Source organism: Natrix helvetica, assembly GCF_964273705.1.
Source record: "Natrix helvetica genome assembly, chromosome: 4".
NCBI lineage: Eukaryota > Metazoa > Chordata > Lepidosauria > Squamata > Natricidae > Natrix > Natrix helvetica.
The window spans coordinates 40,564,841-40,592,783 of record NC_138550.1 but is presented as its reverse complement, the minus strand read 5'-3'; the positions used below and the strand labels follow the sequence as shown (position 1 = coordinate 40,592,783).

The following is a 27,943-nucleotide window of genomic DNA, read 5'->3' as shown; positions in this document are numbered from 1 at the left end:
CAATCTCTCTTTTGGGAAATTTACCAGCGTTCTGCAGCACAGAACCTCATTCTTGCAAAGAACAGAATACTTGCTGGCTTTTGGATTGGAGCTTGCTGGCTGATTTTCTGTACTCTCATGACACTCCGCTAGGAAGAATGTTCTTTCATTTAGTCCTTGGCACTGGTGATGCTGGAAAGGCCTGAGATAATTGACTTAGCACTTCTCCATCTGACTGAGGCCTGAGTGGGAAGGATTCATTTCTTTGGGGCAATGAATCCTTTGTTGCCAGTGTGCTTGTTCCGAAAAGAATAAAATAAGATAGCACCATTAGGAATCCCTAGAGAAACTGAGCAATTTAAAGGTCAAGGCCTGCTGCTTGTGTTATATGTGTATGCTTTGTTATATTTGTTGGCATACTGTTTATTATTGCTAAGTATATACAGTATCTATGGATATTAGTGCTTGTATATGCTGCAGGATGGGCATATAGAAGAATGAGTTTTCAGGCAATGGAAGATGTATCACTGGGAGCATAATTAGTCAACTAAAGAAAAATAACAGGCTAAATGTTTGAAAGCTGTCCCAAATCAAAAGTTCCAGGCCATCTTCTGTTATTCTGGTGCTGTTTTAAGAAACCAGGTCACTTGTTATCAACGTTCTACCCATTATTTCAGTGCAGATGAGAGGACTGATTGACATACATTATCAAAAATTGGATGCAAACATTGACAGAATTATTCTCTTTGCTAATTTAAGTAATAATTTCAGGGCAACCAGGTTTGGAGGGCCAAGGACAGAGTTTATGATTTTTTTCATAAAATTTCATCATTCTTATAAGGAAATATTAACTGTTTCCATATATTTGGCACTGGAACAGACAGTAGTATTGCTGGCTTATTAATCATTACATTCTCCAACAACCTCTCTGGCTAAATTGGCTGAAGTGGCCATAGAGGTGACAGTGAAGAAGCAAGAAACATTAATTTAGACTTGTAACATTGTTGTTTGGCAGAACTGTTTCAGGTAGTGAAAAGATTCTTCAATAATGACCCAGTAATAACAGCTCCTGAAAGGTTAGCTTGTTCACTGCCGTAAATTTGCTAAGAAAGTAGTTTGCATCTATTATAGCTGAATCTGGAGTGATATATACATCACCAACAGTTCATGTTTTAGGGGACGAGTTTCAGTTTCCGAGAATTTAGGGTAGAAATATGTTCAACCTATCACCTGCAAATTTGATTCTTGTCCATTTTGCTTATTACATCTAGTAGACTGGAACTGATGATATTGATCCAGGGAGAGGTAAATGCATTAGAGTAGCTTCTCTACTCTAAAAGAAGTGGTGGTTTAATCCTTTCTAAAGACCACACCTTAGACTTGGGAGATACTTGAGAACTACTGCCCTATTACAAGTATTATTGCTTGGGCTAAATGCTTGATAGGATGATAAACAGTTTCTTTATGAGTTATTGAATAATATTGATACACTAGACCTGTTCCAGTTTGCTTTCAGGCCTTGTTTGGCACTGAAGTTACTTTGGTTTCTTTGCTACATGACAGATTCAATGGGAAATATAGGATAATTGCAACTTTCTATTCTCTCCTGGATTTAATCTAAGTATTTTGCCATCTACCTCTGAAGTCAAAGGGATTATTTTTCAATGGCTTGGTGCCTACTCCAGAAACGATTAAGGGACTCCAGATCCATTTTATCACTCTTGTTTAATATCTATATTAATTCATTGGGGTTATCATAAGTAGATTTGGAGTTGAGTATCACTTGTATACTGATGATATTTATAGCTCTAACTGATATAGTTTTTTTTGTAGATTACTTTTGCTTGGAATTGGATCAATAAGCAAAAGCTGAATCCAACAAGATGGAAACACTGTGGATTGATTGTCTAGGAACTGGAAAATGGTTCTGGGTGAGATTACTATTTATTCCCTATGAAAGAGGTGGTACATAGAGACTACATCTTTAAAAATGGTGCCTTTATAATGAGGTCTGCTTATAGAACAGCATATCAAACGAATGTGACATTTATATTATAATGTAAACATTTTCATATGCATTATTTTTACGGTGTCAGAAATATGGTATCTCAGTAATACTTTTTCTGGAATGGTAAATGCAGCTTTTCACAATGACTTGATGTTCCCCACCCATCACCCCCATTGCTTATCCCACTGCATGTAATGACATTTGGATCCAAGGCATTCCAATCTGGAGGGAACCTTTTTATAGTATTCTTAGTGGGTGGAAATGGCAGCATGTTCAGTGATGAGTGCTGTAGAACACCATGTAATTTGCTAGTTTTTCTCAGAACTGTGTTTAAAGTCATTCCTTCAGTCTGCCTATCAATTGATTGAGGCAGCCTGCATGTCTGAGACTGCTAGAACGTACTGGCTCTTCTAAAGTGAGTCTATTGAATGTGTATGCTAAAAATAGACAGCAGCAATTATTATTTTTTACATAAAACTCCCTGTATTCATCAAATCTGAGAGGACTAAATGAGTCAATGTCTTGGGTTACTATTTTGTTTCACTTGAAATGATTGCTATGTACAGATAGATATGAAATAAAGTATCCGTGGGTAGCAATTTGTGGGCATGCACCTGCTATAATATTATTTAGGAAAAAAACACTTCAATGAACAACTCGGTTATTCACAGTGGAACTTATTGCATGGAAATGGTAATATAGCTAATTTATCTTCTTCTTAAAGTACTTGTTAAACCTTTTTAAAATCTGGTTTATAAAAAAAATTGGTTAAGAGTTGATTGTATTATATATTACTAGTTTATGACATAAACAATATTTAAACTACTTTTAAAAAGGAATCCATATATTATTAGCTAAGCAACAGAGGAAATAGGCAGTTCTAATCCTTGATTCTTATTTTAGTAAAAGGACTTATTTTATACAGCATTACAATTGCATGGAGGGGCTCATTTAATTGAATATTTTTGTACTTATTGAAAAAGTCACATGAAAATTCCAACCTCCTTCGAACTACAATATATGAACTAGATAACATGTTTATGTAATTTAAGTTACACAACTAACAGATTTATCAAACGTCTAGAAAATTTCTCCTAAGGATTTTTGAAAAGTAGCCCACTTTTTTGGAGGGGGCAGTTCTAACAACACCTGGAACCAGCATTACCTAAGGAAAGAATATGGTGGTGAGCATGGCAGTGGGAGGTCTATGTTAAAATCCCATAATATTTTGAATTGAAGAAAGGACAGCATTAGTTTGAAATAGTTGATAAAATTGTTTCTCACATCTCTCTCGCATCCTTCTGGCTGGGTCAAACTGAGCCAATTCTTTCTCAACATAGTACAGCACCTTCATAGAATCTCGGTCTTTGTCAGTTTGTATTCGGTAACCCTTGTGCACTGCATAGAGAAGTAAGTGATTAGTAAATGTAGTCTTTCTAGGACACAAATATTTAATATTCCATTAGGAGGTCATTGTCCTATAATATATAACTGTCCTATGAGTTTTTAAGTATTTAGAAATATATTTTATGAAATAATAAACCTTCACTATCTACTGATGAGGAGAAGGTTCCCAAGTCCACTTCGAAGTGCTGCTTGTCATCTTTAAAGCCCTGCTTGGGTCAGCTTCGATCTGTCTCTCTTTACCCTAGCTTTCTCCAAATTTCATCTGCTCATTCAGTAACATCTGACAGAGAGAGCTTGCTGGGAATCCCAGCATCAATGGAATGTAATCTTCACTGACTTCAGAATTCAAATTTTCTTCATGGTTTTCCTATTCCTTTGGAAACAGAAACATTCCCAACTAGATATCTGCCACAACTACTCCTAAATTCGTATTTAGACAGTCATAAAACATAGCTCTTCATTTGAGGGAGGGAGGGAGGGAGAGGGAGAGAGGGAGGGAGGGAGAGGGAGAGAGGGAGAGAGGGAGAGAGGGAGAGGGAGAGGGAGAGGGAGAGGGAGAGGGAGAGGGAGAGAGAGAGAGAGAGAGAGAGAGAGAGAGAGAGAGAGAGATTACCACTTTGTGTTCCTGCACCAGATTCACTTGGTGCCAAGGGAGGTAGATGGGACTTCTCCACAAGGACAGCATGAGATGGGACGCCACTACCCAAAACAGTAGGGATACAGTATGGACCTGGGATTGATGTGACTGCTGGAGGATATCCAGCTTTTGCAGCTTTTCCTGCTTCATACACTGAAAAAAGAGTAACAAACAATACTTAAAATATATCAATCAGCAGCTGTCCTTTCCTTGTTTAGCTAGCAGATGACACAGTCGATGTTGGCTAGTGTGAAAAATGAAGGAGGATTGGATCTGATCACTATTTGAATTGGAGACCAGGAGGAAATCTCAGGAGTGTAGGCTACATTGGAAATGGAAATAGAAAATCTAAAATCATTAGCTGAGCACAACTCAGAAGACTTGTCAGACTAGCTTTTCCTCAATCTTGGAAACCTGGGGGAGATGGGAGATGTGGGAATGTGGGAATAAGCATCATAATGTAAATTTAGTGAAGTCGTTTTGAAGAAGCAATCTCACTAGAAGATATTCCAGAACATAATTTACTTATTAATGCCACAGGAAAATTTGGTTTTTGAACTGACTATTTGTACAAAATTGAGCAGTATTTTACAATGAAATTTGAATAACTGAATAGACAAGTCCAGGATATACCATATTTTTCAGACTATAAAACGCACTTAGCTTTTGGGGAGGAAAGCAAGAAAAAAAATTCTGCCTCTGCCTCCCAGCATCCATCCGGTATTCATCTGGCCCATTCGCTGCAGCCCATTCGCCGCCACCACCCATTTGCCGTTCCCTGTTCGCTACCACTCCTCCGCTGCCCCTTTGCTCCTGCCGCAGCCATTTGTCACAGCCAGTTTTCCTCTCCCACCGTGGCCCATTCACCACTGTGGTCCCTTCGTTGCCACCATGGCCTCGTTCAACACCACCACTGCGGCCCGTTCTAGAACAGCTAATCAGCGGTGCACCAACCCCCCTCCCCCCACCACAATATTTGCTGTATAAGATGCAGAGATGTTTCCACCCACACTTTTGAGCATCTTATACTCCAAAAAATGTGATAAATGGTATTTGAAAAAATATAACCATCCACTCTCTTGCTGGCAAGGGGGTTGAATTCAGTGACCTCATTTGATATTTCCAACTCAGCGATTCTCCCTTAATCTCATAGCAATTTACCTTTACTACCATCGACAGTTAATATAAAAGGACCACTTGTTGAACAGATATAGTAACAAAGTAGGACTAATACAAACAAAAATGCGCATAATGAAATTGTATGAATGTTCTTTGTCACCCTATAGTCATTTTGATTCAGAAAGATGAGTGCCATTTTATACATGCAGTCATTTTGAATGCATACCTATCTTCTCCAGTACAATAATCCAGTTCTTTTTAACTAACTAAATTTAAGGATGAATTTAAATGTCATTTAGCTACCACTGTTGATTGAAGCTGCTGAAATGTTATGAAAAACATTCAAATCTTCAAAAATGAAACAGCTGCTTTATAAAAATAACACTTTAAAAAGTTAACATTGCAAACTCACACCCAATAGTGGCTTTGTGCTAGTTGTTAATATACCTGCTAATTGATACTGGAGAAACCTGCAAATTGTCTGTGCCAATCTCCATATTAATTCCAAAGATCTCAACAGTTTAAGATGAGCTCTTGAGAAAGCTTGTAGAATTGCAGATAAGAAAACTGACAAAATCTGGGTGTGCTAGCAAAAAAATCTCACAATTAGGTACATTATACTACACTAGCAGTACAAATAAATTGTAAACTTTGATAGTCAGCTACACAATAAGTGAAATAAAAAAAACATAGTAACTTGTTTATACAAAAGGCCAAAGGAAGTTATACCAACAGGCATGTTTTTAAAAATGTTCTAAAGCTGGGGTCCCCAACCCCTGAGCAACAGACCAGTAGCGGTTCCATGGCCCATCAGGAACCAGGCCATGCAAGTGGTAAGCAAGCAAGTGAAGCTTCATCTGCCCATGTGCAGAATCTAGCTTACATGCAAAATCATCCCCCCCTCCCCTGGTCCATGGAAAAATTGAAAGGTTGGGACTCCTGTTCTAAAGCAATGTTTCCAATCTCAGCAACTTTAAGATGCATAGGCTTTCATCTTAAAATTACTAAAGTTGACTAAAATGTCATCGAACAAAGTAGTCCAATTTTATTCAACCTCCAGTAGTTACATGTATCTGGTTAAACATGGTTTCACCTAGACTGGGAATATTTTGTTGCTATCCCATGAATAACATTTATATGTCCTCTTAATGGCCAGATAATTTAAGTTTTAACTTTTTATATTGATTTTTATACTGTATGTACCCTAACTACAGCTTTCAATACCATGAATAGCAATAGCACTTCAACTTATATACTGCTTCACAGTGCTTTACAGCCCTCTCTAAGCAGTTTACAGAATCAGCATATTGTCCCCAACAATCTGGGTCCTCATTTTATCAACCTCGGAAAGATGGAAGGCTGAGTCAACCTTGAGCCAGGGAGAATCGAACTGCCGAACTGCTGGCAGCCAGCAGTCAGCAGAAGTAGCCTGCAGTACTGTATTCTAACCATTGTGCCACCACAGTTCTTAGCACATATTTTTTTCTTTATGTAAAGAAACATACTTTATATAGACAGACAATGTATCTTGATGAAAGATTTGTTTACACTTTGATCTGCATTGTATACAGTTACTCACATGCTTGTGGACAGCAGCAGGTATCTGGACAGAAAGGGCAACGAATGTAACAGCAGCAGTTATGAGGGCAGCATTGGCACCAGCAAATGCCGACTAGAAGAAAGAAAAGGAAAAACCCCAGGATCACCAAGCCCACAAACATCCATTCTGTAAACAAAAAGAAGATATATGAATGAAAAGTTGGAGGTGTCAACCAATAACTGATTAATTAACTGATCATTAATAACTGATCAATGAAATACAAATAATAAATGAATTGCACAATACACAGGCTGAAAACAAATGCTAATCTTTAGTTTATAGTACTTATTTGATAAAACTGGTTTAAATTAAAAGTAGACCCATGAATCTGAGTCCTAGAATTATTTAAGACCAAAGAAATAGTGTTTCTTGAGAGGGTCTATAAGGAGTAATACGCTGTGGAGAAGAGAGCTGACGTTGTGACGGCACGACGTACGATCTTGGTGTTCAGAGATCGCAGTCGAATTCCTGCTGCTGAACGGTCCATTCGGACCTAAACCGTCCAGCAAAGACGGTGATTGAGAAGGGCACCTACTGTTGATCTCAGGGACACCGCAAAGTCCCTGAAAGATCCAGGAATAGCCTTTTTTTCCGTTGACAGAAACACAGCTAATGAAGCTGCTGAAGTTGGGACAGCTCAGGAATGAGAAGAAAGCAGAAAGAGAAAGTATGTTGAATTGGTGACAAAATTTTATTATTAGAGGAAGAGACTACCCAAGAAAAGAAATTAAGTTAAGATTGAAGACAAAAGACTGTAGGCGGCGAGATTGATCTGCATTGAACTTGTGTGTTATCTAGTTTCTAATTTCTTTTTTTTTTTTTTTCATGGATGGAACTTTTGCAGGGACCCCCTATTTTTTAAACTGAATGGATTAATTTTTTCTTCTTTTTTCACTTTTGCTTATACATATGGATTAAAATTCTCCTTTTTTTATAATGCTTGATTGGATTGATTGGATTGTTTTTGATCTCCATTTAAGGGTTTTTTTTTTCTTTCCTAAGCCTGGAATATAAAGAAGAAAATAAGAAGGATTATAAAGAGGGTTGTACAACAGAAGGAAAAGCAGTTACACTGCCACTTAGAGGCTGGAGGTTGGATACTTTGTTTTTCCTTCTTTCTCTTTGATCACTTGAGATTCAAGGTTCTTTCAGCTTGTTTACTGACAGTGATAGTAGGAAGTGCACAAGTTATTAATACAGGTGCCTTTTGGAAGTTCTATCACTAGCTATTGGAGAGAAGACAATATTTTGACTTGAAAGATAATAAATGAACCTGTTTGAAGTTTATTAAAATATCCTTGAATCCTATAGTGGCAGTATCTGCAAAATTGAAAGAATGGCCCAGCAGGAAAAAGAAACTAACATTGCAAATGATTATGTTTGAAATTCAAAATCTATTAGTTGTACAGAGAGAATTGAAAAGAGTTTGGAGAAAACAGAAAAATATGATGGAGAAACTGAGGATGTTTACTAAATGAAAAAAGTGAAGAAAATGAGCAAAGAGATAAGAAAACTGTGGATACTGACAGCAAAGTGAGCGTGGTTGGTAATGGCAAGAGCGGAATATGGAAAGAGGAGATAGATGGATTGGAACTCTATCCCAGACTTCAAATCACAGAAGAAGAAAAGAGACAAAAATTGACGGAGATAAGGAGAGAAATCTTGATAGAAGCACTAGTGATAACCAATGATAAGCTGATGGAAAGAGCAGATATTGGGTTTCAAGCTTTTGTGAGATATGAAAAGAACAGCATGTTACCAAGGGAGGTTTATACAAGATTTATTAAGAAAGTAACTAGAACATTAATGCTACAAATGGCAAGAGATATAAGACCGTACTATTGCTGGAGGGATACAGGTTGATGCAATGAAAATGTATAATAAAAATTAAGCTAAATTTAGTTTACTAGTAGTACCGTGTTTCCCCGAAAATACAACCTGTCCCAAAACTAAAGCCTTGCCACATTTTTCGCGTGGGCAAAAATATAAGCCCACCCCCGAAAATAAACCCCCTGGACAACCCCCCCTCTCCAGCCAGGCAGAGCACCACTCACTAACCTAGCATTATCCCGAAAGCACCAAGTCGCAGGAACCGGGGGGGAGCGCTCACGTTGCTTGCTGCCTTCGGGATACCGCTAGGTTGGGGAGTGGCGTTCTGTCTGGCCAGAGGGCAGAGTTGCCGGGCGGCTGCTCCCTTGTGAACTGGCTCCCGAAGAGCCGGGCACAGCCTCAAGGGCGAAGCAGCCATGAGGTAACCATGCTCATGAGCAGCCGCCCGGCAAATCCCCTCTCCAGCCAGGAAGAGTGCCATTCACTGACCTAGGGCGTATCCCTAAAGTGCCAAGCCATGTGGTGCTATGCCACCCCCCAGCTCCTGCAGTTTGGCACATTCGGGATACCCCCTAGGTCAGTGCATGGAGCTCTGCCCAGCTGGAGAAGGGGGTTGCGCGAGCGCCTGTTCCACCCGGCGCTTCACCAAACCCTTGCGCAACTTTCCCAGGCCACCGTCACTGGCCGCTGCTGCCCGCCGCCACCCCGCTCCGCGCATAACTTCCAAACTCCAAAACTCGGGGCCGAGTCTTCCAGCATCGGCTGCTCTAGGAGTGCTCTCTATGGTGGGCCCGCTGCTGGAAGACTCTGTCCGGCAGCCGGCCCACCATAGAGAGCACTCCTAGAGCGGCCGATGCTGGAAGACTCGGCCCCGAGTTTTGGAGTTTGGAAGTTATGCTCGGAGCGGGGCAGCGGTGGGCAGCAGCAGGCAGCGGCGGTGGCCTGGGAGAGCTGCGCAAGGGCTTGGTGAGGCTGCTGGCAGAAAAGGCGCTCACGCAACCCCCTTCTCCAGCCGGTCAGAGCTCCATGCACTGACCTAGGGGGTATCCCAAATGTGCCAAGCCGCGGGAGCTGGGGCAGAGCACCACATGGCTTGGCGCCTTAGGGATACCCCCTAGGTCAGTGAATGGTGCTCTTCCTGGCTGGAGAGGGGATTTGCCGGGCGGCTGCTCGTGAGCATGGTTACCTCGTGGCTGCTTCGCCCCTGAGGCTGTGCCCGGCTCTTCGGGAGCCAGTTCACAAGGGAGCAGCTGCCCGGCAGCCCCAAAACAATAAGCCCTCCCTGATAATAAGCCCAAGGGCATATTTCGTGGGGCAAAAGAATATAAGCCCCTGTTGTATTTTCAGGGAAACACGGTATGTATAAAATGAAGCGACAATAGCTATAGTTAAATAACGATTAATAATGCTAACAATACATATAGAAATATTAGTTTGATAATATGAAATTTTATATAAACAATATATGGAGATTATGAGAGGAGGCTTAAAAGCTTTATCTAGAATATGTTATAAAGATGTATTGTTATTGGATGATTTTAGGATGATTTAATGGAATGTTATCATATAATCCTATTCTAGATTTTGAATATTATATATAAAAGGACGTAAAAACAATTATAGTCAAATTAAGGTTTAGATATAATAATTGTGATATACATGAACATAGGTGAATTTAAAATATGCAATTTGATATGAAAAGCAGGTGGTGACTATGGAAAAGATGCATGGAAATACTGTAACCAACTGACACACTTTCTACAATTTGTAATGGAAGATGGGTTTCTTTTATTTTTATTTTTATGTTTGTTTGTCCTTGTTTAAAAACAAATAAAAATTGTTTAAAATAATAAAGGAGTAATACACTGTGTATAGTGTAATGAAGGAGAATGACAATATAATGACACACGTGTATGAAATGAAAAGCTCAAAGTCCTCCTCTTTGCTCATTTCAAATGGGTATTTGTTCTGCTAGTCGAAATTTGAATTTGTTAGCTGAATGAACAGCTAAAAAAAATTGAGCATGGAGAGATGTGAGGATTTCCATCTAGAACATAACTGAAGTTAAAGTATGGAATTATTTTGAAATACATTAAGCAATGCAATAATGAATAAAATAATTAATTTTATAATAATGACATAATAAAAACATGTAATATAATATGCAATAATTTAAACATCATAAAGTTGTCAAATCATAAAAACTCATAATAAAAGATATCTTACACTAATAATCAATATGTGTGGTCTGGATGCTCTTTGATACCATCTTGGTGATATCCTTGCAGTTGTTTCATTACCAAATTGGGTAACATTGTCACCAAACTAGATAAGATCATCAGTTACTAGGTAATGAAACAACTGCAAGAAAACTATCAAGTTCAGAGAGCACCAAGGATCCTACAGTTCAATCCAGAGGTACAATATTCTCTTTTATCAATAATTAATTTTGAAACTAGCCATTCCCTGGCCAGCTATTCCCTTATTGTTTGGTACCTCAAAAGATGAAATATAGTTTCATGGTCTTTCTAAATGTCAATAGAAAAGAAGCTATCCTTAATTTGAATACAAGCTAAAATAATGACTATTTTATATAACTAACATTATGACTTTATTGGATTTACGAAGAAACCTGTAGTGTTGAATAAGAACTGTTAGATTTTTAAGTATATTTTTTTAAAAAGACCAAGAAATAATTTAACAATTCTTTGTTAATGTATGTTTATACTAAAATATATACATCCAAATGTTGTAAACTGGTAAATTAGGCTAGGTATAAAAGGCTAGTAATGGAATCAAAATTCCCTAATATGGTGCTGTTGATAAATGCTGGTATTCAAATCAAATGACCAGACAGCCATTGTTGTTAGGAATGAAAACCAATACATCTCAAGAAAACATACTCGTAAAATCTGCTCCGAATATTGCGTGAGATAAAGAATGGCCAGTCTCTATATTGCCAGGATCTTTTTTTTTTTGGGGGGGGGGGGGAAATAAGAGGTCTAAAGCAGGGAAGATGATGACGCAAAGAAAGTAGACCCATGCAACACACTCATGAAAATAATTTCTGTTTTTTAAAAGTTTTAAATGGGAACATTGTTTTAAGAATACAATAAATTTGATCTCTAAATAATGTAAGCTTCCTTACTGAACATGGTGTGAAACAAATAGTAACCTCTGAAATGAGGCTTGGGGTTGACATGCATACATCCCTAGTATTTCAAATTCACTCAACCTTGATCTTAATATTTGCCTGAATTATATCAATTATACTAATAATTTGAAGAAGAAAGTTTGTATACTTCAAATAGTATTTGAACATAAACATACTTCCCATGAAGTAGCCATATTTACTTATACAATCCTAGCCTGAGTTATTGGAAGAGAAGGCAAGATATAAATCTAATTAATAAATCAGTAAAACACTCTTTTTACATCTCATCTTGACCTGTTAAAAACCTTACCACTTCCCCCTACTCTCCTTAAATTGAAAAAAGTTATTGAAGAGGTAAGGCTTCAATAAGGCTACAAGGAAAAGCAGGGAATAAATTCACAAACAAGGTACAGTAGAAAACAGAAGAACAGAAAGTGTTAGATAGCAGAGTACCTGACATAATATCCACAGCAAATTTGGGTAAGAGACCAGCAAGCATCCCTGTCCTGCCTAGAAAAGACCAGGAGGAATGGAAAGAAGGAAGTTAGTGCAGGAAAATAACTTCCCATTCTTTGTCTCAACATTAAGCTTATAGAACTGCATGGTATAAAGCCTATATATTGTCTTTTAGAATATTGATCATCTCTGCTTTGTTTCTCATGACATAAGTATGTGTTATGAAATGCTGTTTTAAATATTGTAACAAGTTCATTATGTCATCATTCCATATATAATGCGGCAATATGCTAGCTGATACCATAAGGATTTGACAGATACTCTTTTGTGTTTTCTTGACCATTACATATTGATAAGTTACCTAAGATTTTCAAAAGTTACCCACAATACTGTCCATATGAGGTTGAACTTAACTGTATGTGTGAATATTATCGTTCAGTTCTGCATTTTATATTTGTTCCAGCATGGATAACTTTATGCTTTACTTCATTAAGTTATACTGGCAAAATGTCACAATTTAGGTAGATTTTAACATCATATGTTTTATCTTAACTAAAAGGCAACCACATTTGGGCTTAATTAGGTGGGAACACAGTAATGGCTGCTGAACATTAAGAGGATTTTTCTCTCCTGCCGATGAGCTACTGATTTTGCTGCCAAAGTTGGCTGTTTGGCCGTACTGCTCCCTGGGTTTCAAAGGAAGCACTTAGGAATGACCCAAGATGACTTTTGGATGACCATAAACCCAACCTGGGAAGAGGAATCTTGAAGATTGCAATTCCCAGTATGAGAGGCCAGAAAGTCAGGTACCCATTTTTTCTTCTTGGCTGATCATTTTTTTAAACAAGACTGGGGTTTCACTACTTGAAGTTTCCTTTTTAACTTTTCTTTTTATCTCTAAAAGTTAATAGACTGATTGAATGCTGACTTATTTTAATCCCCTGCTAGTCTTTATCTGTTTTCTTTGTCTCTTTTTGGGGATCTACGTTGCTGTTTTGAATAATTATTCAATTTACATAAGGAAGTTATAGCATCGTGATGGTGAACCTATGGCACTCGTGCCACAGGTGGCACGCGGAGCCATTTCTTAGGGCACTCAAGACATTGCCCTGTCAACTCCAGCATGCATGTGCACGCTATCTGGCTGCTTTTGGCTTTCATTTTCGGCCATTTTTCACCCTCTGGAGGCTTCCCGGAAGTTCCTGAACTTCCAGGTTGCCCGTAGAACCATCTTTCTTCCTCTGGAGGCCTCCAGATGGCAAAAAATGGCCCTATGCGCAAGCTGAAAGTCGGGAAACAGCCCGTTTCTCGCCTCCAGAGGGCCTGCGGGAGTGGGGAAGGCTGTTTTCGCCCTCCCCAGGCTCCTAGAAAGCCTCTGGAGCCTGAGGAAGGTGAAAAACGGGTGCACCATGTCATTGTGTGCCAAAAGGGGAGGAGGGGGAGGGTTGCACATGCATGCAGGTGGGGGGGGTCGCATGCCCATGCACGGAGACAGGGCACACACGTGCATGACACACCCCGTGCTCCTCCTGCTTTTGGAACACGATGGCAAAAAGGTTAGCCATCACTGTTATAGCATGTTCTTGGGTAGTGAAAGTGTCTTGACTTGATTTATATTTATATTGGACTTTCACTACAGGGATTTTGCATTTCATTAATTTGCAAAAAGTTTGGAGCTTATTTTTTAAATTTTTTCTTTTAATTTTGGATTGAAATGTCCAAAAAAAATCCTCTCTGTTTCTCTATACATTTTTTACTGTGAGGAATATCACTTAAGCATTCTTTGTTCTCTGTCCTTGAAGAGCTTTCTTATCTTGGGTTGCTAAACTACAAGAGAGCAAATAATGTATCACTTTGTAGAGAAGCCACTCTGGCTGGCATTTTTGAAAAGACTGCTTTTTAACATACAAACCCAATTTGAAAACTTTTTTTAAAAGTTTGACAAAATAATAATGCTACAAAGAATGCCCAGATGCAAGTAACTATAGTTAAACCAGATTTACAAAAGGAACTTGGTTTAAAATTGGCAAATTCAGCGGAATTTGGAACTGAAAGAAATATGACCTTACAAACTTAGAACTGACTGAATGGATAAGTTATAAATTGGGCTCCCTTAAGAAGACTGAGGGAAATATTCAAATGGAAAACAATTTCATCTGGACTTTTTTGGGAGATAGATCGATTTTGGAGAATGGATTTATTACATTTAACCAATTGATAAGAGATACTATTTAGAAGAAAACAAGGATATTTGATCCAGGATGAATCAGAGTTAACAGCTGGGATGCTTTGGGATAGATAAGAAGCTGTGGTAAATTTTCTATAAGTTAAATACAAAAATGAACTGTTAACAGGATTTTTTGAAATTTTAATCTTGCCTTCATTTTTGTTATTCTTTCTGTTAGTTATTTTGGTATTAATATAATAGGTAGATGACAGGTTAATAATTTTCAAATAAAGTTAGAAGTTTAAAAATTTTGGGCCTGTATGGTAGGGGTTGAAATGCTAATATTGTTGAATTATAAATCAGTGTTAAACTAGTGGAAATAATATGTGTTTCTGTCCTTTTTAATGTACTTTTTAATGTCTTGGTTGTTTTTTTGTTCATTTCTGTAAAAAAACATGTTTGGGGGGCGCTTTGTATTTTAATTTTTTAAACAAAAATTTAAGAGAAAAAATATTTTTTTTTGTAAATGGACTAAGGCTATATTTCTATATCAATTGAGGTTAATTCTTGAAGGCTCAGTGCAAAGGTTATGGCTGCTTTAATCTCGGAGGGCACAGGCTACATGAAGTCTTCTGCAACCCTTCTTGGAACCCTTGTAGTGCAGGGTTAAATTACAATATTGCAAGCAAACTCTGCTCACAGCCTGAAGCTTGATCCTGACAGGGCTCAAGATTGAGTCAGCCTTCCTTACTTCCAGAGTGAGGAAGGCTGTACCATCAAGATCGGTAAACTGCACCACCAAGGTCAGTAAACGAGGACCCAGATTGTTGGGGTGCAATATGCAAATAATGCTTACATTGTAAAACTGCCCTGAAAGTGCTGGGGTGCTATATAAGCCTTAAATGTCTGGTTTTCAGTTGCAATAGCAGCAAAGACCAACAGAAAATGAAGAATGCAATAGAATTGATGCAGAATATATCAAGATCTGGAAATTTATCATTCTGAATACTCCTAAACTGGGATCAGTATAAAACAAAATAATATTATCTATACATGTTTTGTCAAGTCTTAGCAAACAAACATATTACTGTAGTCAGGACTGCCAGGAATGATCCTGGATGTTCCACTCCCAAGAATGGATTAATAGCTGGCTTCCAAAAATACAATGTTCTTCAGACACTGTACACACCTTCTGAAAAACTATTTTCTTTACTGGTTTCACAGATTTCTTCTCACCCTCCCCTTCTGCTCACCACTGTTCTGAGAAATAAAATCTGTAATGGAATTCACTAAAGCTCTCTTTTTATTAACCATTTCAGCAAAGGCTGGGTAGAAAAGCAACATCTAAATTTGAAACTGCAAGAAGATTTGAATGTGTCAGAACTCCCAATATCCAACCTGTTTTAAAATAAAACCTAAGTAATTCTGCCACAATTGTATTTTTTTTCCCTATGCACTGAATTAATTCAGTGATAACCCTTCTCCCTACCGGTGTGTAATTCTCCTCCCCTGATCCTCATTTTTAATAACCACTGTTAAGTAGGCTGCTGAAAAACTCTACAGCTGACCCAGCCATTCTTTTTAATACCGGTGGTTTCCACAGCAACAGAAGGAGGAGATAACACACAGGCTTGTCATGAATGCTTGCTAATTGAAGGCCAACTTTCCTCCCACAGGGATGAGCAACATGTGAACCAAAAATATATGGAAAGGACAAAAGAACACACATTGATTAGGGTAGGGAATGTTCCGAAGCTGCTGGAAATGTGATATGAGAAAATGGAAGCATTTTTATCAATTAAAAATGATATATTCAAACAATAAAACAGCTGTGACTACATGATATTTCCATAGGTTTATTTCTCGGAGAGGAAAGAATGCAAAATCAAGGAAAGGATCGGCAAATGTAGAGTTGCTAGAATTTTCAGAATAGAACTCTGATATTCTTAATAATTACACCTGAAAATACCAAGATACCCAACGAAGTAAACTAATGAATCATGGAACAAATCAATTCAGAGTTAACACTTAAATAAGAAATAGATGCCAGGGTTAAATTATATTCTGGACACATTATGCAAAAGCCAAATTCTTTTGAGAACTCTGTGATGCTTGCAAAGGTGGAAGGAAAAAGAAAAAGAACAAAAGGACCAACCATCAAGATGAATGGATTCAATTATAGCTGCAATGAGTAAATCACTGAAAGAACTAGGATGAAATAGACTCTTCTGGAGAAAATATATGTGAATACTAACATTTGATATCAATTTGATGGTACATAAACAATCAAAATGATCAGAGATTAGTAACAGGCATAGCAAATAAATTGGTTTTATTTTCTATCAAATCAAGATTCGAATGACACTTATATAATACTTTATTTACAGTCACAGACCAAAACACGACCACTACAAAAGAGACACAGCAGCCAGGCACCAAAAGCCCAACTAAGGGAGGTTACAGCTCTCTCCTCTAATGGTCACAGCTCTCAAGAAAAACCTGGAAACCTGAGAGGTGATGTACGAGGAGACATCCCCAAGGCAATGCACAAACAAATCACAGCCATCAGGTCCAGAAGGGACGATTTCAGGAAGAGACAGTAACCTAGATCTGTCCGCGTTATACATAGGGCAAAATAGAAGGACTTGGTAATGAAGAAATGCTCTATGCTGTCACACTTTAGATCTCTTATCAGTATATAAAACTATTCTATTAAAAATATACTGAAAATATACAACTGTTCTATGCTGCCTTTCCTTAATTCAGTACAAAAGGTCCACCCATACTTTGACGGTCTTCTGACTTTGCCTTCAACTATTTCTTCACTCATATGATCCGAATAAGGTAATCGTTGCTTAATGATCACAACTCGGACCTATAACCCTTTCATTAAACAACATGATCATACGGTGAGACATCACAAGATTGCAACTAGCAGTTTTACTGCCAGCTTCTACAATGACTTTGCTTGTCAGTAGACAGCTGTGAAGTGTGCAATGCAAATCATAAATGTAAGAACCAGTCATAAAGTTACTTTTTCAGCACTATCATATCTTCAAAAGATCACTGAACAGGACAGTCATTAAACAAAACTACCTGTATATAATTGCCTCAAAATTATCTGTTTTAAACACATTCCTATTCAAACATGTTCTATCTTTTTCTTATGAAGTGACCTTTCAGGTTTTGAAAAACCTTTGCAAAATTCCTTTACTCTCATTGTGCCCTGAAATTAATCTTAGCAGGCCTAACTGAATGCATAGTTTCAGATCAAATGAAATACAGTATATGAGATTTCTCTCTTCCTTCCCCCCTCCCTTTATCTAGCCTGCTTCTAACACTCATATCTACTATCATCTGTGTTGTGTCAAATTTTAGGATGTAAGCTGTTGGGCAAAGAAGCTAATAATCTTTTGATTTACAGAGATATAATGATACACCTAATTAACAGATTATGGTTGCTTATATTTGTCAATTTTATATTATACAACACATTTGTTCATTTGTAGTTACCACATTACCAATTCATTGTAATGAAAAGAATCATTAAAAAATGAAATAACAATAACAATAATTATCTTCTAGAGATTGAAGTAAGGTATATAGGTATGAATAATATGGTATTTGAATAGGGCTGATATACAATAAATATCCCATACCAATTAGTGGCACTTCCCACTTGTCCCAGGACTGTTTCAAGTAAGGGACATTTTTCTTGGGTGAAGCAAGCTTTCATTCCTGCACGGAAGAACATTTATTCCACATTTCACTTATCTAAATAACTGTACAATGCAATATATCCAAGCCTGGAAAAGGTGCCAAAACTCAGTTCAAAATCAAAGTCTGAACATTATGGCGAGATGGAGAGAAAACAAATTTAATAAATAAATAGGATACGGAACAATCCAATAAGTAAAAACAGCCTATTAAGCTATCCAAGGTAACATATCACTCCTCCTTCCTTTTGTTATTGCCTTTCCTCCTTGGATAGCAAACTGAAGAAATTTGATAAATAGATTATTTTTATTAATGCAAACAAAAGACCCCTATAGTCATATGTCTATGTTTCAGAGCAACTACTTCCCTGCTATTCTTTCTGCCCAATTTCTTAAGTCTGTCTCAGAAGGTTTGAATATTCAAATGGCAAGTTTACCCTTCTTTCGATAATAATAATCTAGCACACGCTGTCATTTTCTTCATTCCTACTGTATACTGATTATATTCCTTGTGCAAGTACATATAACAGATGCTTTTCAGTCATTTTGGTAAAGACACCTGCTGCCTCACATGCTTAAGCAGAAATTTGAGATGTGCATATAATCAAGTTGTAACAAAAATAGAGCAAAGCCGACAAAAGTAACTAGCACTGGTTTTACTGCATAACAAAAAATGTTCAAAGGTTTTGCTTCCTGAAAAAACATTTGATAATTACAATAGATCCATTCAAGCTGATTACAAATATAATCTCAGAATGAGGGTGATCATGTAGGAATCTTGAGAAATATGAAATTAACTTTTAATACTGCAATGTATTTAATTGTATGTTTCCTATACTCTGCATGAATTCAATAGGGCTACGAGCGTTTAGCTGCTGATTTTCATTTGTACTCAGTGTCTGATGCATCTTGTTGCAATGTCCAACCATAATGAGTCAGCATTGATGGATTCCAGTTGTCCTGATAGCATTTCTCCATTGTGGCAATATCCTGGTGAAACTTTTCATCATGTTCATCACTAACTAGACCTAGATTTTCAGGAAAGAAGTCCAAGTGTGAATGCAGAAATTGAATCTTCACTGACATGTTGTGCTTCATGGTTTTGTATGCTGTAAGAGGTTTGTCAACCAGCTGAATGTAGTTTGGTGCTCTGTAGTTGCCAAGAAAATTCTCAACGACATCCTTCAATGCTTTCCAGGCAAATAACTTTGGTCTGAGAACCACTTGTCCAGTGGTGGGTTCCAGATCCCGGTGCAACCGGTACAGTGCAACAGGGCCCTGCGTCTCCCACATGCATATGTGCAGCGTGCGCGTGCGTCCTTATCTCCACGACACCTCTGTGATGCTCCAGGAGCATTGCGCAGGAGCGTACGGTCTGTGCGCAGAAGCGTCAAAGAGCTCAAATACAGGTAAGGAGCTCAGGTGGGCAGGTAGGCCTTCTGGAGCACCATACTGGAACGGTAGCCGGTGCTCCCAGTAGGCACCAGTACGCCCGTACTGGAGCGTACCACCTGCAACCCACCACTGCACTTGTCACTGGTGATGTATCTGATTTATGGGTCAGGAAAAATACTTTTCTTAATCTTAACATCAGTTATTCTTCAAAACACCTGTCTCAAATAAGAAAAACCTGCACTTTCATTGTTGATCCCTTTCACAAAATTTTCATCAGTCTGAGTTTTCTGTGAAGCAGAGCCAAAATTAATATGTCAGACCAATAAGTGGTTCATGTACCACATTTTTCTGTCCTGGAACCAAATTCTTTCAAAGTGGAACCAAATTCTTTTTTTTTAATGTAATGAACTCTCTTGCCTCATTTGCATATGTAGCAACATATATCCAAGCTGCATTCCAAGCATTAGAGCCACTTTGTTTAGATCTCCATGAATATTCTAGTTGTAACTGGTGTACTGGATGTGCTTCAACATTTCCATGTTTTCCTATGTTTCTTTCATGTGTGTAGCATAGCCACCAGGAACTAAATGTTGAATATTGCCATTGTGTAAAAACAGAAGATTTCTATAAAATGGTACTGGATAGATTAAATTACATACTATTCATGAATTTATAAAAAAAGTATAAGATACACGTCAAAGTGTTCAGGAAGCAAACTACCGTGTTTCCCCGAAAATACGCCAGGGGCTTATATTTTTTTGACCCACGAAATATGGCCTTGGGCTTATTAAAGGGGAGGGCTTATTATTTTTGGGTTGCCGGGCGGCTGCTCCCTTGTGACTGGGTTCCTGAAGAGCCGGGCACAGCCTCAGGGTCGAATGGCTGTGTTGCGCTGTCGCAGCAGCAACGCAGCAGCCATGAGGTGACCAAGCTTATGAGCAGCCGCCCGGCAACCCCCCTTTCCAGCCGTGTATAGTGCCGCTGACCGACCTAGCAGTACCCGGAAGGCACCAAGCAACGCGAGCGCCTGTTCGCCGCCCTCCGCCTCCCGCGGCTCGGTGCCTTCGGAATGCCCCTAGGTGAGTGAATGGGGCTCTGCATGGCTGGAGAGGGGAGTTGCGCAGCGGCTTTTCCGCTCCCCGCTCGCGCTGGCGCCATCCGCCGCTTGGTTTTTTTTTTCAAAGCACGGAGGATGGATGCCGCTCTGGAAGTACGCTCTATGGTTGTACAATCTGCAGCCCACAACCATAGAGCGTACTTCCAGAGCGGCATCCATCCTCCGTGCTTTGAAAAAAAAAACCAAGCGGCGGACGGCGCCAGCAGCGCAGATGCCCTTCGCGCGAGCGGGGAGCGGAAAAGCCGCTGCACAACCTCCCTCTCCAGCCATGCAGAGCCCCATTCACTCACCTAGGGGCATTCCGAAGCCACCGAGCCACGGGAGGCGGAGGGCGGCGAACAGGCACTCACGTTGCTTGGTGCCTTCCAGGTACTGCTAGGTCGGTCAGCGGCGCTGTACACGGCTGGAAAGGGGGGTTGCCGAGCGGCTGCTCATAAGCTTGATCACCTCATGGCTGCTGCATTGCTGCTGCGACAGCGCAACACAGCCATTCGACCCTGAGGCTGTGCCCGGCTCTTCGGGAGCCCACTCGCAAGAGAGCAGCTGCCCAGCAACCCCCCCCCCCTCTTCAGCTGGGCACAGCGCCGCTGACTGACCTAGCGGTACCCCGAAACCACCAAGCAACGCAAGCGCCTTTGCCCCCACCTCATTCCTGTGGCTTGGTGCCTTCGGGATACCGCTAGGTCGGTGAGCGGTGCTCTGCCTGGTCAGAGGGGGGGATTGTCCAGAGGGTTTATTTTCGAGGGTGGGCTTATATTTTTGCGCACGCGAAAAGTGTCACAAGGGTTTAGTTTCAGGACAGGTTGTATTTTCGGGGAAACACGGTATTTGTTATCCAGTGCTTTGTTTAGAATATAAGAATGTATAAAATTGAAAAAGGAGACATATACCTAGAAGTTAACTATGGAATAAAAGCAAAGGAAAGCTAGATTGACCCTAAAGGTACAAAAAGACAAAACAATCCTCCTCAACAAGAAAACATTAGGCTGAAGAAGTAAATAATATAGTAATAGGTTAATATGGAAAAAATAAATTAGATAGGAAAACTAGCATTGTAACTTTGGTATGTTTGGATTCTACTCTATAAAATATGAGATTTGCTTGAGGCATATGTTTTAAGTTTAGAGTTGCTGATATTTTGGTTATTTGGCAATATAAAACTATATTTTTATTCTAGACCTCTAATGCTCTGCACGCTGTACAGCGTACATTGTACACTAAAACATAAGATTAGTATATGAAGCCTGTCCTATTTGTTTCATGTTTTTCTCTCTATCTTTGTGGGTAAAAAGGCCATCAAATTGTCTAGAAAAACGGAGATAAAATTAGGCTGGACAAATATATTTGAATTGGAAGCATTTTTAAGACAGTGTTCGGATACAAAACTCTACACATGAGATAAGCAACTAGCAACTGTTGATATGTTCATACACAATAATCTATGTAAATCTTAGGAAATTAATAACTAATAATAATAATAATAATAATAATAATAATAATAATAATAATAATAATAATAATAAATTTGAATTTATTAGCCGCTCCCTCTCCACACAGGACTCGGGGCGGCGTACAATAAAACATATAAAACATAAAAACATATGTGCAAACACGTAAACTATCCAAATACACACATATACAAAGACATACATGCACGGAGGAGGTAACAAATTACATCACATTAGAAATGTTAAAAATCAGCCATTAAAATACCCCATTAATAATTACACAATTTAAAATTTAAAAGGACTGTCAGGAGGAATAAGAAAAAAAATTACTCTTGGAATTTTATCCCTTGCTGAACGAAGATATGCACAAAATTATGAAACAGGTCAAAGAAACAGAATATCGTGGGCAATAAGACAAAACAAACAAAAAGCAAGCAAATATGCAACTACATTGGCAGCAATTTAAACATAGGATTAAAAAATATATCATAATTACATTATTGAGAGAAGGTGTATTGTTCATAGCTATATAGTTGTGCAACTTTTGCAGGAATTCTTTTGGGAGGGAAACTCCCAATAGTGCAAGTGTGCAGCCAAGCTGTAACATTCTTCTGACCTAAGCATTCCAATAACTTTTCAAATGCACAGAACAGGAAATGTGTTTCTTGTAAATCAGACAGGCATCCAGCAATCTGCTGGGAGATTTATTAACAGCGTGTGGTCATTTAATTAATTCCTCCTTGCTCCCTCAGATAGAATTAAAGCTGCTTTCCCATCAGTTCTTTTGGGGGATTGTCAATCCATGGAAAAACAGTGGCAAAATTTGCCAGAGATCAAAGTTTTCACAGACACAGAAATAGCCATACGGGCTGTTACCATAGAAACTTTTAGTGCTGAGGGCTTTGAATTGAACCATTAACCTTTGTTAACAGTGTATGGCTGAGATTGGCAAGTAATAAGGAATGATGGGGAGATCATTGGGCAATAAGTAGCATTTCAAAGCATTGTTAAAAGGGCAGGGACAAGACTGAACTCAGACTGAAGAAGCTGCCAGCAGTGTCATGCAAGTTATAGAAAAGGAAGATAGTTGAAGAAGCTGCACTACTTACAGGTTAGAGTAAGTGCATAGGATATATAAGAACTGCTTCAAAAACAAGTATTCAGTTCCAGGTCAGTAGAACTCATAGATACCGTATCTGTAGAAATATTATAATCTGTTTATAGGTTTATGACTCAAACATAATAGTATATTATTTGAGTAGTATTATAATATATACTACATTGTACAATTGTGCAGTAGAACCTTAGCAATAAAAAGGAAGGCTTGGTAGCAGTGACGTGCAGTCAGGTGAGGCAAGTGAGGCACAGCCTCACCACTCTCATCATGAAAAAAAAAAGTAAAAGGAAAAAGCTGAGCTAGTTGCTGCCTCACCGTGGATGACTCTGCTTAACCTCACTGGTGCTCTCCCTCCCCAAGTGTAGTGACTTCTTCCCCAGGCCCCCATTCATTTCTCTCTCACACACACACAGCTGGATACAACTATATAAAAATCTAGCCCAGCTTCACTGATTACAAGTTTGAAAAGGCAACGTGGCTCCACCTGCAATCAAACTACACTTGGGGAGGGAGAGCACAAGTGAGCACTGAGGAGACCACAGGAGGAGGCAGGAAGCCAGGCAAAGAGCCATGCTGTAGTACACACACTTCCCCCCAGCCTCTTTCTTTTGGAAGGCTCGGCTCCCCTCCGGCTTGTCTGTCTCTCCTCTCACCCCAGCCTGCCAGCAGGTGGTGGTGGGTGGGCTTTATTGTGTTCCAGGGATTTCCCACCCAGACAGCAGGCTGCATTTGCAATGGTGGAGGTGTTTGGGAAAGGCAGCAGGGGAATGGGGTGGGGGGATGGCAGAGGAGCTGCTTTCAAGCCACTGGAAAAGATATCCAATCCAACTTTTGTGTGTGTGTGTGTGTGTTTGTTTGAGAGTGAGTGAGAGAGGGAAGGGGTAGGAGAGATAGTCCAATCCAACTTGTGTGTGTGTGTGTGTGTGTGTGTGTGTTTGAGAGAGGGGGGGAAGGGAGAGAGGGAGGAAGGAGGGGAAGGAGAAGAAAAAGAAAAAGAAAGAAGGAGCAAAGGAGAAAAACAAATGCTGTCGCTTTAAATTGGAACTGAGCATGCCTGACTGTGGAATTCTGGGAGTTGAAGTCCACAAGTCTAAAAATATTTGAAACCCAGCACTGTGTCAGTGCCTCACCAGTCATAAACCTCACCTCACGTCACTGCTTGGTAGGCTGCTGTAGTACTGAGTAGATCCATATGAAAGGTGAGCCTGTGAAATTGGTCGCTGTTTTAGTTGCTTAGCAAGCTCAATAAAAGAAGTGTCCTAAATGTATTGACAAATAGGAAGAGAATGGGAACAGTGAAAGTCCTGTTGGGACACAGGCTATTTGAATGGGGGTTGGTTGCTACACTCTTTTTATTTGTGACTACTGTCTCTGGTTAGGAGGCCAGCCTAATTAGATTGGAAAGCCATGATAAATTACTCAGGTCCTTGTCACTACAAATGTAAATTATTGCAACATGTATATACTGTTAGATCGGGTGAATGGAAGAGGCAGACTCAGGCTAACAGTAACAACAGGTCTTTATTAGTGATAACTATGTACAATCCAGCAGCCTTCTGTTTGACAGCATTCCCTTTTATAGGGTGCTGTCAAACGTCTTAGCCAATCACCATTCAGTATTTTCCCACCGGATCAGAAGACCTCGGTGGAACCTACCATCCTTTCTGTCAGTATGTAACATATACAACATGGGCTGCTTTCTAAGATGACTTGGAAGCTTCAATTAGTCCAAGTGCAATGGTTCGCTTAAGGAATGATAACAGATTCAACGATAGCAATTAATCAGTGGAACAGTTTGTTCCAGAAATTGTGGGTGTTCCATACTGACAATTTTTAAGAAGAGACTGAACAGTCATTTGTCCAGAAAGCATAAGGTCTCCTGCTTGAGCAGAGGGTTGGACTAGAAAACCTCCAAGGTTCCTTCCAACTCTGTTATACTGTTACTGTTTTCTGACTTTATCACAATAATTAGGCCTTGATTTGTATATATCTATAAATATAATCCCAATATCTCATTCACTGTACTAGTTGATAATTTGATGCTTGGTCCATTTCAAACGCTGGTTTAAAGTTCTACATACCACGCTCCTAGATATCAAAAGGACCATTTCTTCCAATAAGAATTGGCCTACTCCATGCTTTCCTACAGGGAGGGGTCTCAATTAGGGTTCCCAATCCACATGAGGTGAAGTGGGCGAGAACCTGACAATTGCCTTTTCTTTATCTCCCAAGTAAAGAATGCTCCAAACATTCTAGGAAACTACTCAAAACCTGGCTTTTCTGCAGATTTCTCTTGTTCAAATTGTAGGTTTTAATAAATCCTAAGTAAACAGAAACTGTCACAACTTCTCTATGTTTAATCACTAATTTTTGATTGATTACAGCAGAATACAAATATAAATAAATCTTTCTGCAAATTTGAATATATAATATTTATATGCAGTCATTTACATATTTGAAATAATATGCAAATATGGCAGGTGAATATGGCAAGTGCATGTTTGGACTCATTTTCAATTAGTACTTTGTAAATCCTCTTCTGGTAGAAATAATAGTTTCCAAATGTTTCCTGTGGGTAGCTAGCAGACTACTGTTGCTGTTTAATTCCCCTACTCCACTTCCTTATAGAACTTTTCTCCCTTAGCAATAACCTTAGGTCTCCTTGTACACACTTCACATTTGAAATATTCCCATAGATTCTCAATAATATCCAAATCTAGGAATTTTAAAGGTCATTCCAAACCATGTAGCTTCAATTTTTTCACTGATTATAGGACATTAGCTTCTAGGATATATTGATATTGAATGGAATCCATTCTTCTGCCAACCCCCACAAGTATTTTCTGTGCCACGGTACCATTAATAGAGCCACCCTCGTGCTTAACAGGATGTTCTCTTCTTTAAATGCTTCATCCCTTTTTTCTCCAAATATATCTTTTGTGATCATGGTGAAATAATTCTGTTTCTGTTTCAGCACTCCAAAAATATTGTTCCCAATTGTTTCAGGCTTATCAAGGTCTCCCCCAAGCCACCCCCTTGCTTTAGTTAATACTTTTCTGATGAAGGTTTCCTTCCGACAACTTTCTGATGAAGATACAATAATACAATACAATACAATACAATACAATACAATAGTAGAGTTGAAAGGGACCTTGGAGGTCTTCTAGTCCAACCCACTGCCTAGGCAGGAAACCCTATACCGTTTCAGACAGATGGCTATCCAACATCATCTTAAAGACTTCTAGTGTTGGGGCATTCACAACTTCTGGAGGCAAGCTGTTCCACTGATTAATTGTTCTCACTGTCAGGAAATTTCTCCTCAGTTCTAAGTTGCTTCTCTCCTTGATTAGTTTCCACCCATTGCTTCTTGTTCTACCCTCAGGTGCTTTGGAGAATAGTTTGACTCCCTCTTCTTTGTGGCAACCTCTGAGATATTGGAATAATGCTATCATGTCTCCCCTAGTCCTTCTTTCTCTTAAGCTAAACATACCCAGTTCCTGCAACCGTTATCATTGCAATATATAAGATCATTGCAATATAAACAATGTATAAGTATATACAATATATATACAATATACATAACAATGTATATACAATATATAAGATCATTGCAATATAAACAATGCTTTATTGTGGACCTATGAAAACACTTCATTATCAGCTAATCTTCTCCACAAGCTATTTGTGTTGATCTTTTTGCAGATCTGGGAAAGATTTTAAATTTCTTGGCTCTCAACCTAATGTTGAGTATTTCATCAAGATAATAGTCCTTAATAAGACCACCTTTGGTATCAGGTACTTAGAGGAAAGAAAAAAAGTTTTTTAATGTATAATAACTTGTTCTAAAAATTGGCCTGCAGCTATATGTGATTGACCACAGTGAGATCCCCAGGCAGTTTGTGAAAGTAATCTTCTCAAAAGAACATTTCTGCATTGAGTATTGGAGAAGAGACTGGCAGCTATCTCCAAGGAGAACCGAACTGCCAGCTGCTAATCTATGATTCAGAATACCAATAGACTGAATCCCAAACGTCAGCATCCCATGCATTTCAAAGATAACATCTGTTTTAATTACTGCAAAAAACGCTACTGGAAGCCTTTAGAAAAATAACATAAAATCAGGATAATTTACTTAGACTGCCATAGTTTAAGTAATCTATTCATGGAGGTTTTTCTGACTTCCATTTCAAATTATATTGTATAACATGTAATTTTATGCTGAATATTTAAAACTTGACAGGATTTAAAATACATTTCGTCCACGTATACATACAGTATGTATACAGACCATGGTTAATTATTACATCATTCCTTTTAAAATCTGACAATAGAAGTATCTCGCCAGTTTCTTGCTATGGTATAAGAGATTATATCTCCCTCAATTCACCAAACCACATACATTGTGCAAAAGAAGGGTTTGTTTATCTTCTAGACATTATGCCAGATGCTATAAAAGAAAAAAAATAAGTTTTCTATGTATTTTACTGATTTTTCCATGAATTGTACAGTTCAGAAATCATGTTGTTTCCCTATCTTAGCAGTAATATTTTTAAATATAATATAAGCAACTGAAACTTTCAGAGTAATAAATTATAAAAATTAATCATCACTCCAGGCAAATTCAAAGAACACTTCTCCTGATGAGACATTAGCTGCAATAAAATTGCATTATTTTAACATTCAAAAAGCTGCAATTTAAAGATAATAGTAATAGGTTTCTATACTTACTCCCAAGCAGCAAATGTCTGCTGCATTGTGGCTAAATGGATAACTATTTAAATCATATCATCTAA

The 27,943-nt window shown here is 38.7% G+C and overlaps 1 protein-coding gene across 3 annotated transcripts in view; it reads right to left on the bottom strand.

The window, feature by feature from the left end:
• ILDR2 (immunoglobulin like domain containing receptor 2) overlaps nucleotides 1-27,943 on the bottom strand; it is a 61,583-nt gene that overhangs the window by 7,576 nt on the left and 26,064 nt on the right. For 2 of the 3 annotated variants that reach the window (XM_081951134.1, XM_081951132.1), the window contains exons 4-7: nucleotides 12,188-12,244; nucleotides 6,730-6,876; nucleotides 4,008-4,184; nucleotides 3,272-3,385 (exon numbers count right to left, since the gene is read on the bottom strand). In XM_081951134.1, the coding sequence (XP_081807260.1) occupies nucleotides 3,272-3,385; nucleotides 4,008-4,184; nucleotides 6,730-6,876; nucleotides 12,188-12,244 (495 nt within the window). The remainder of the gene's footprint in view (nucleotides 1-3,271; nucleotides 3,386-4,007; nucleotides 4,185-6,729; nucleotides 6,877-12,187; nucleotides 12,245-27,943) is intronic. The other variant, XM_081951133.1, reaches the window with a different exon arrangement.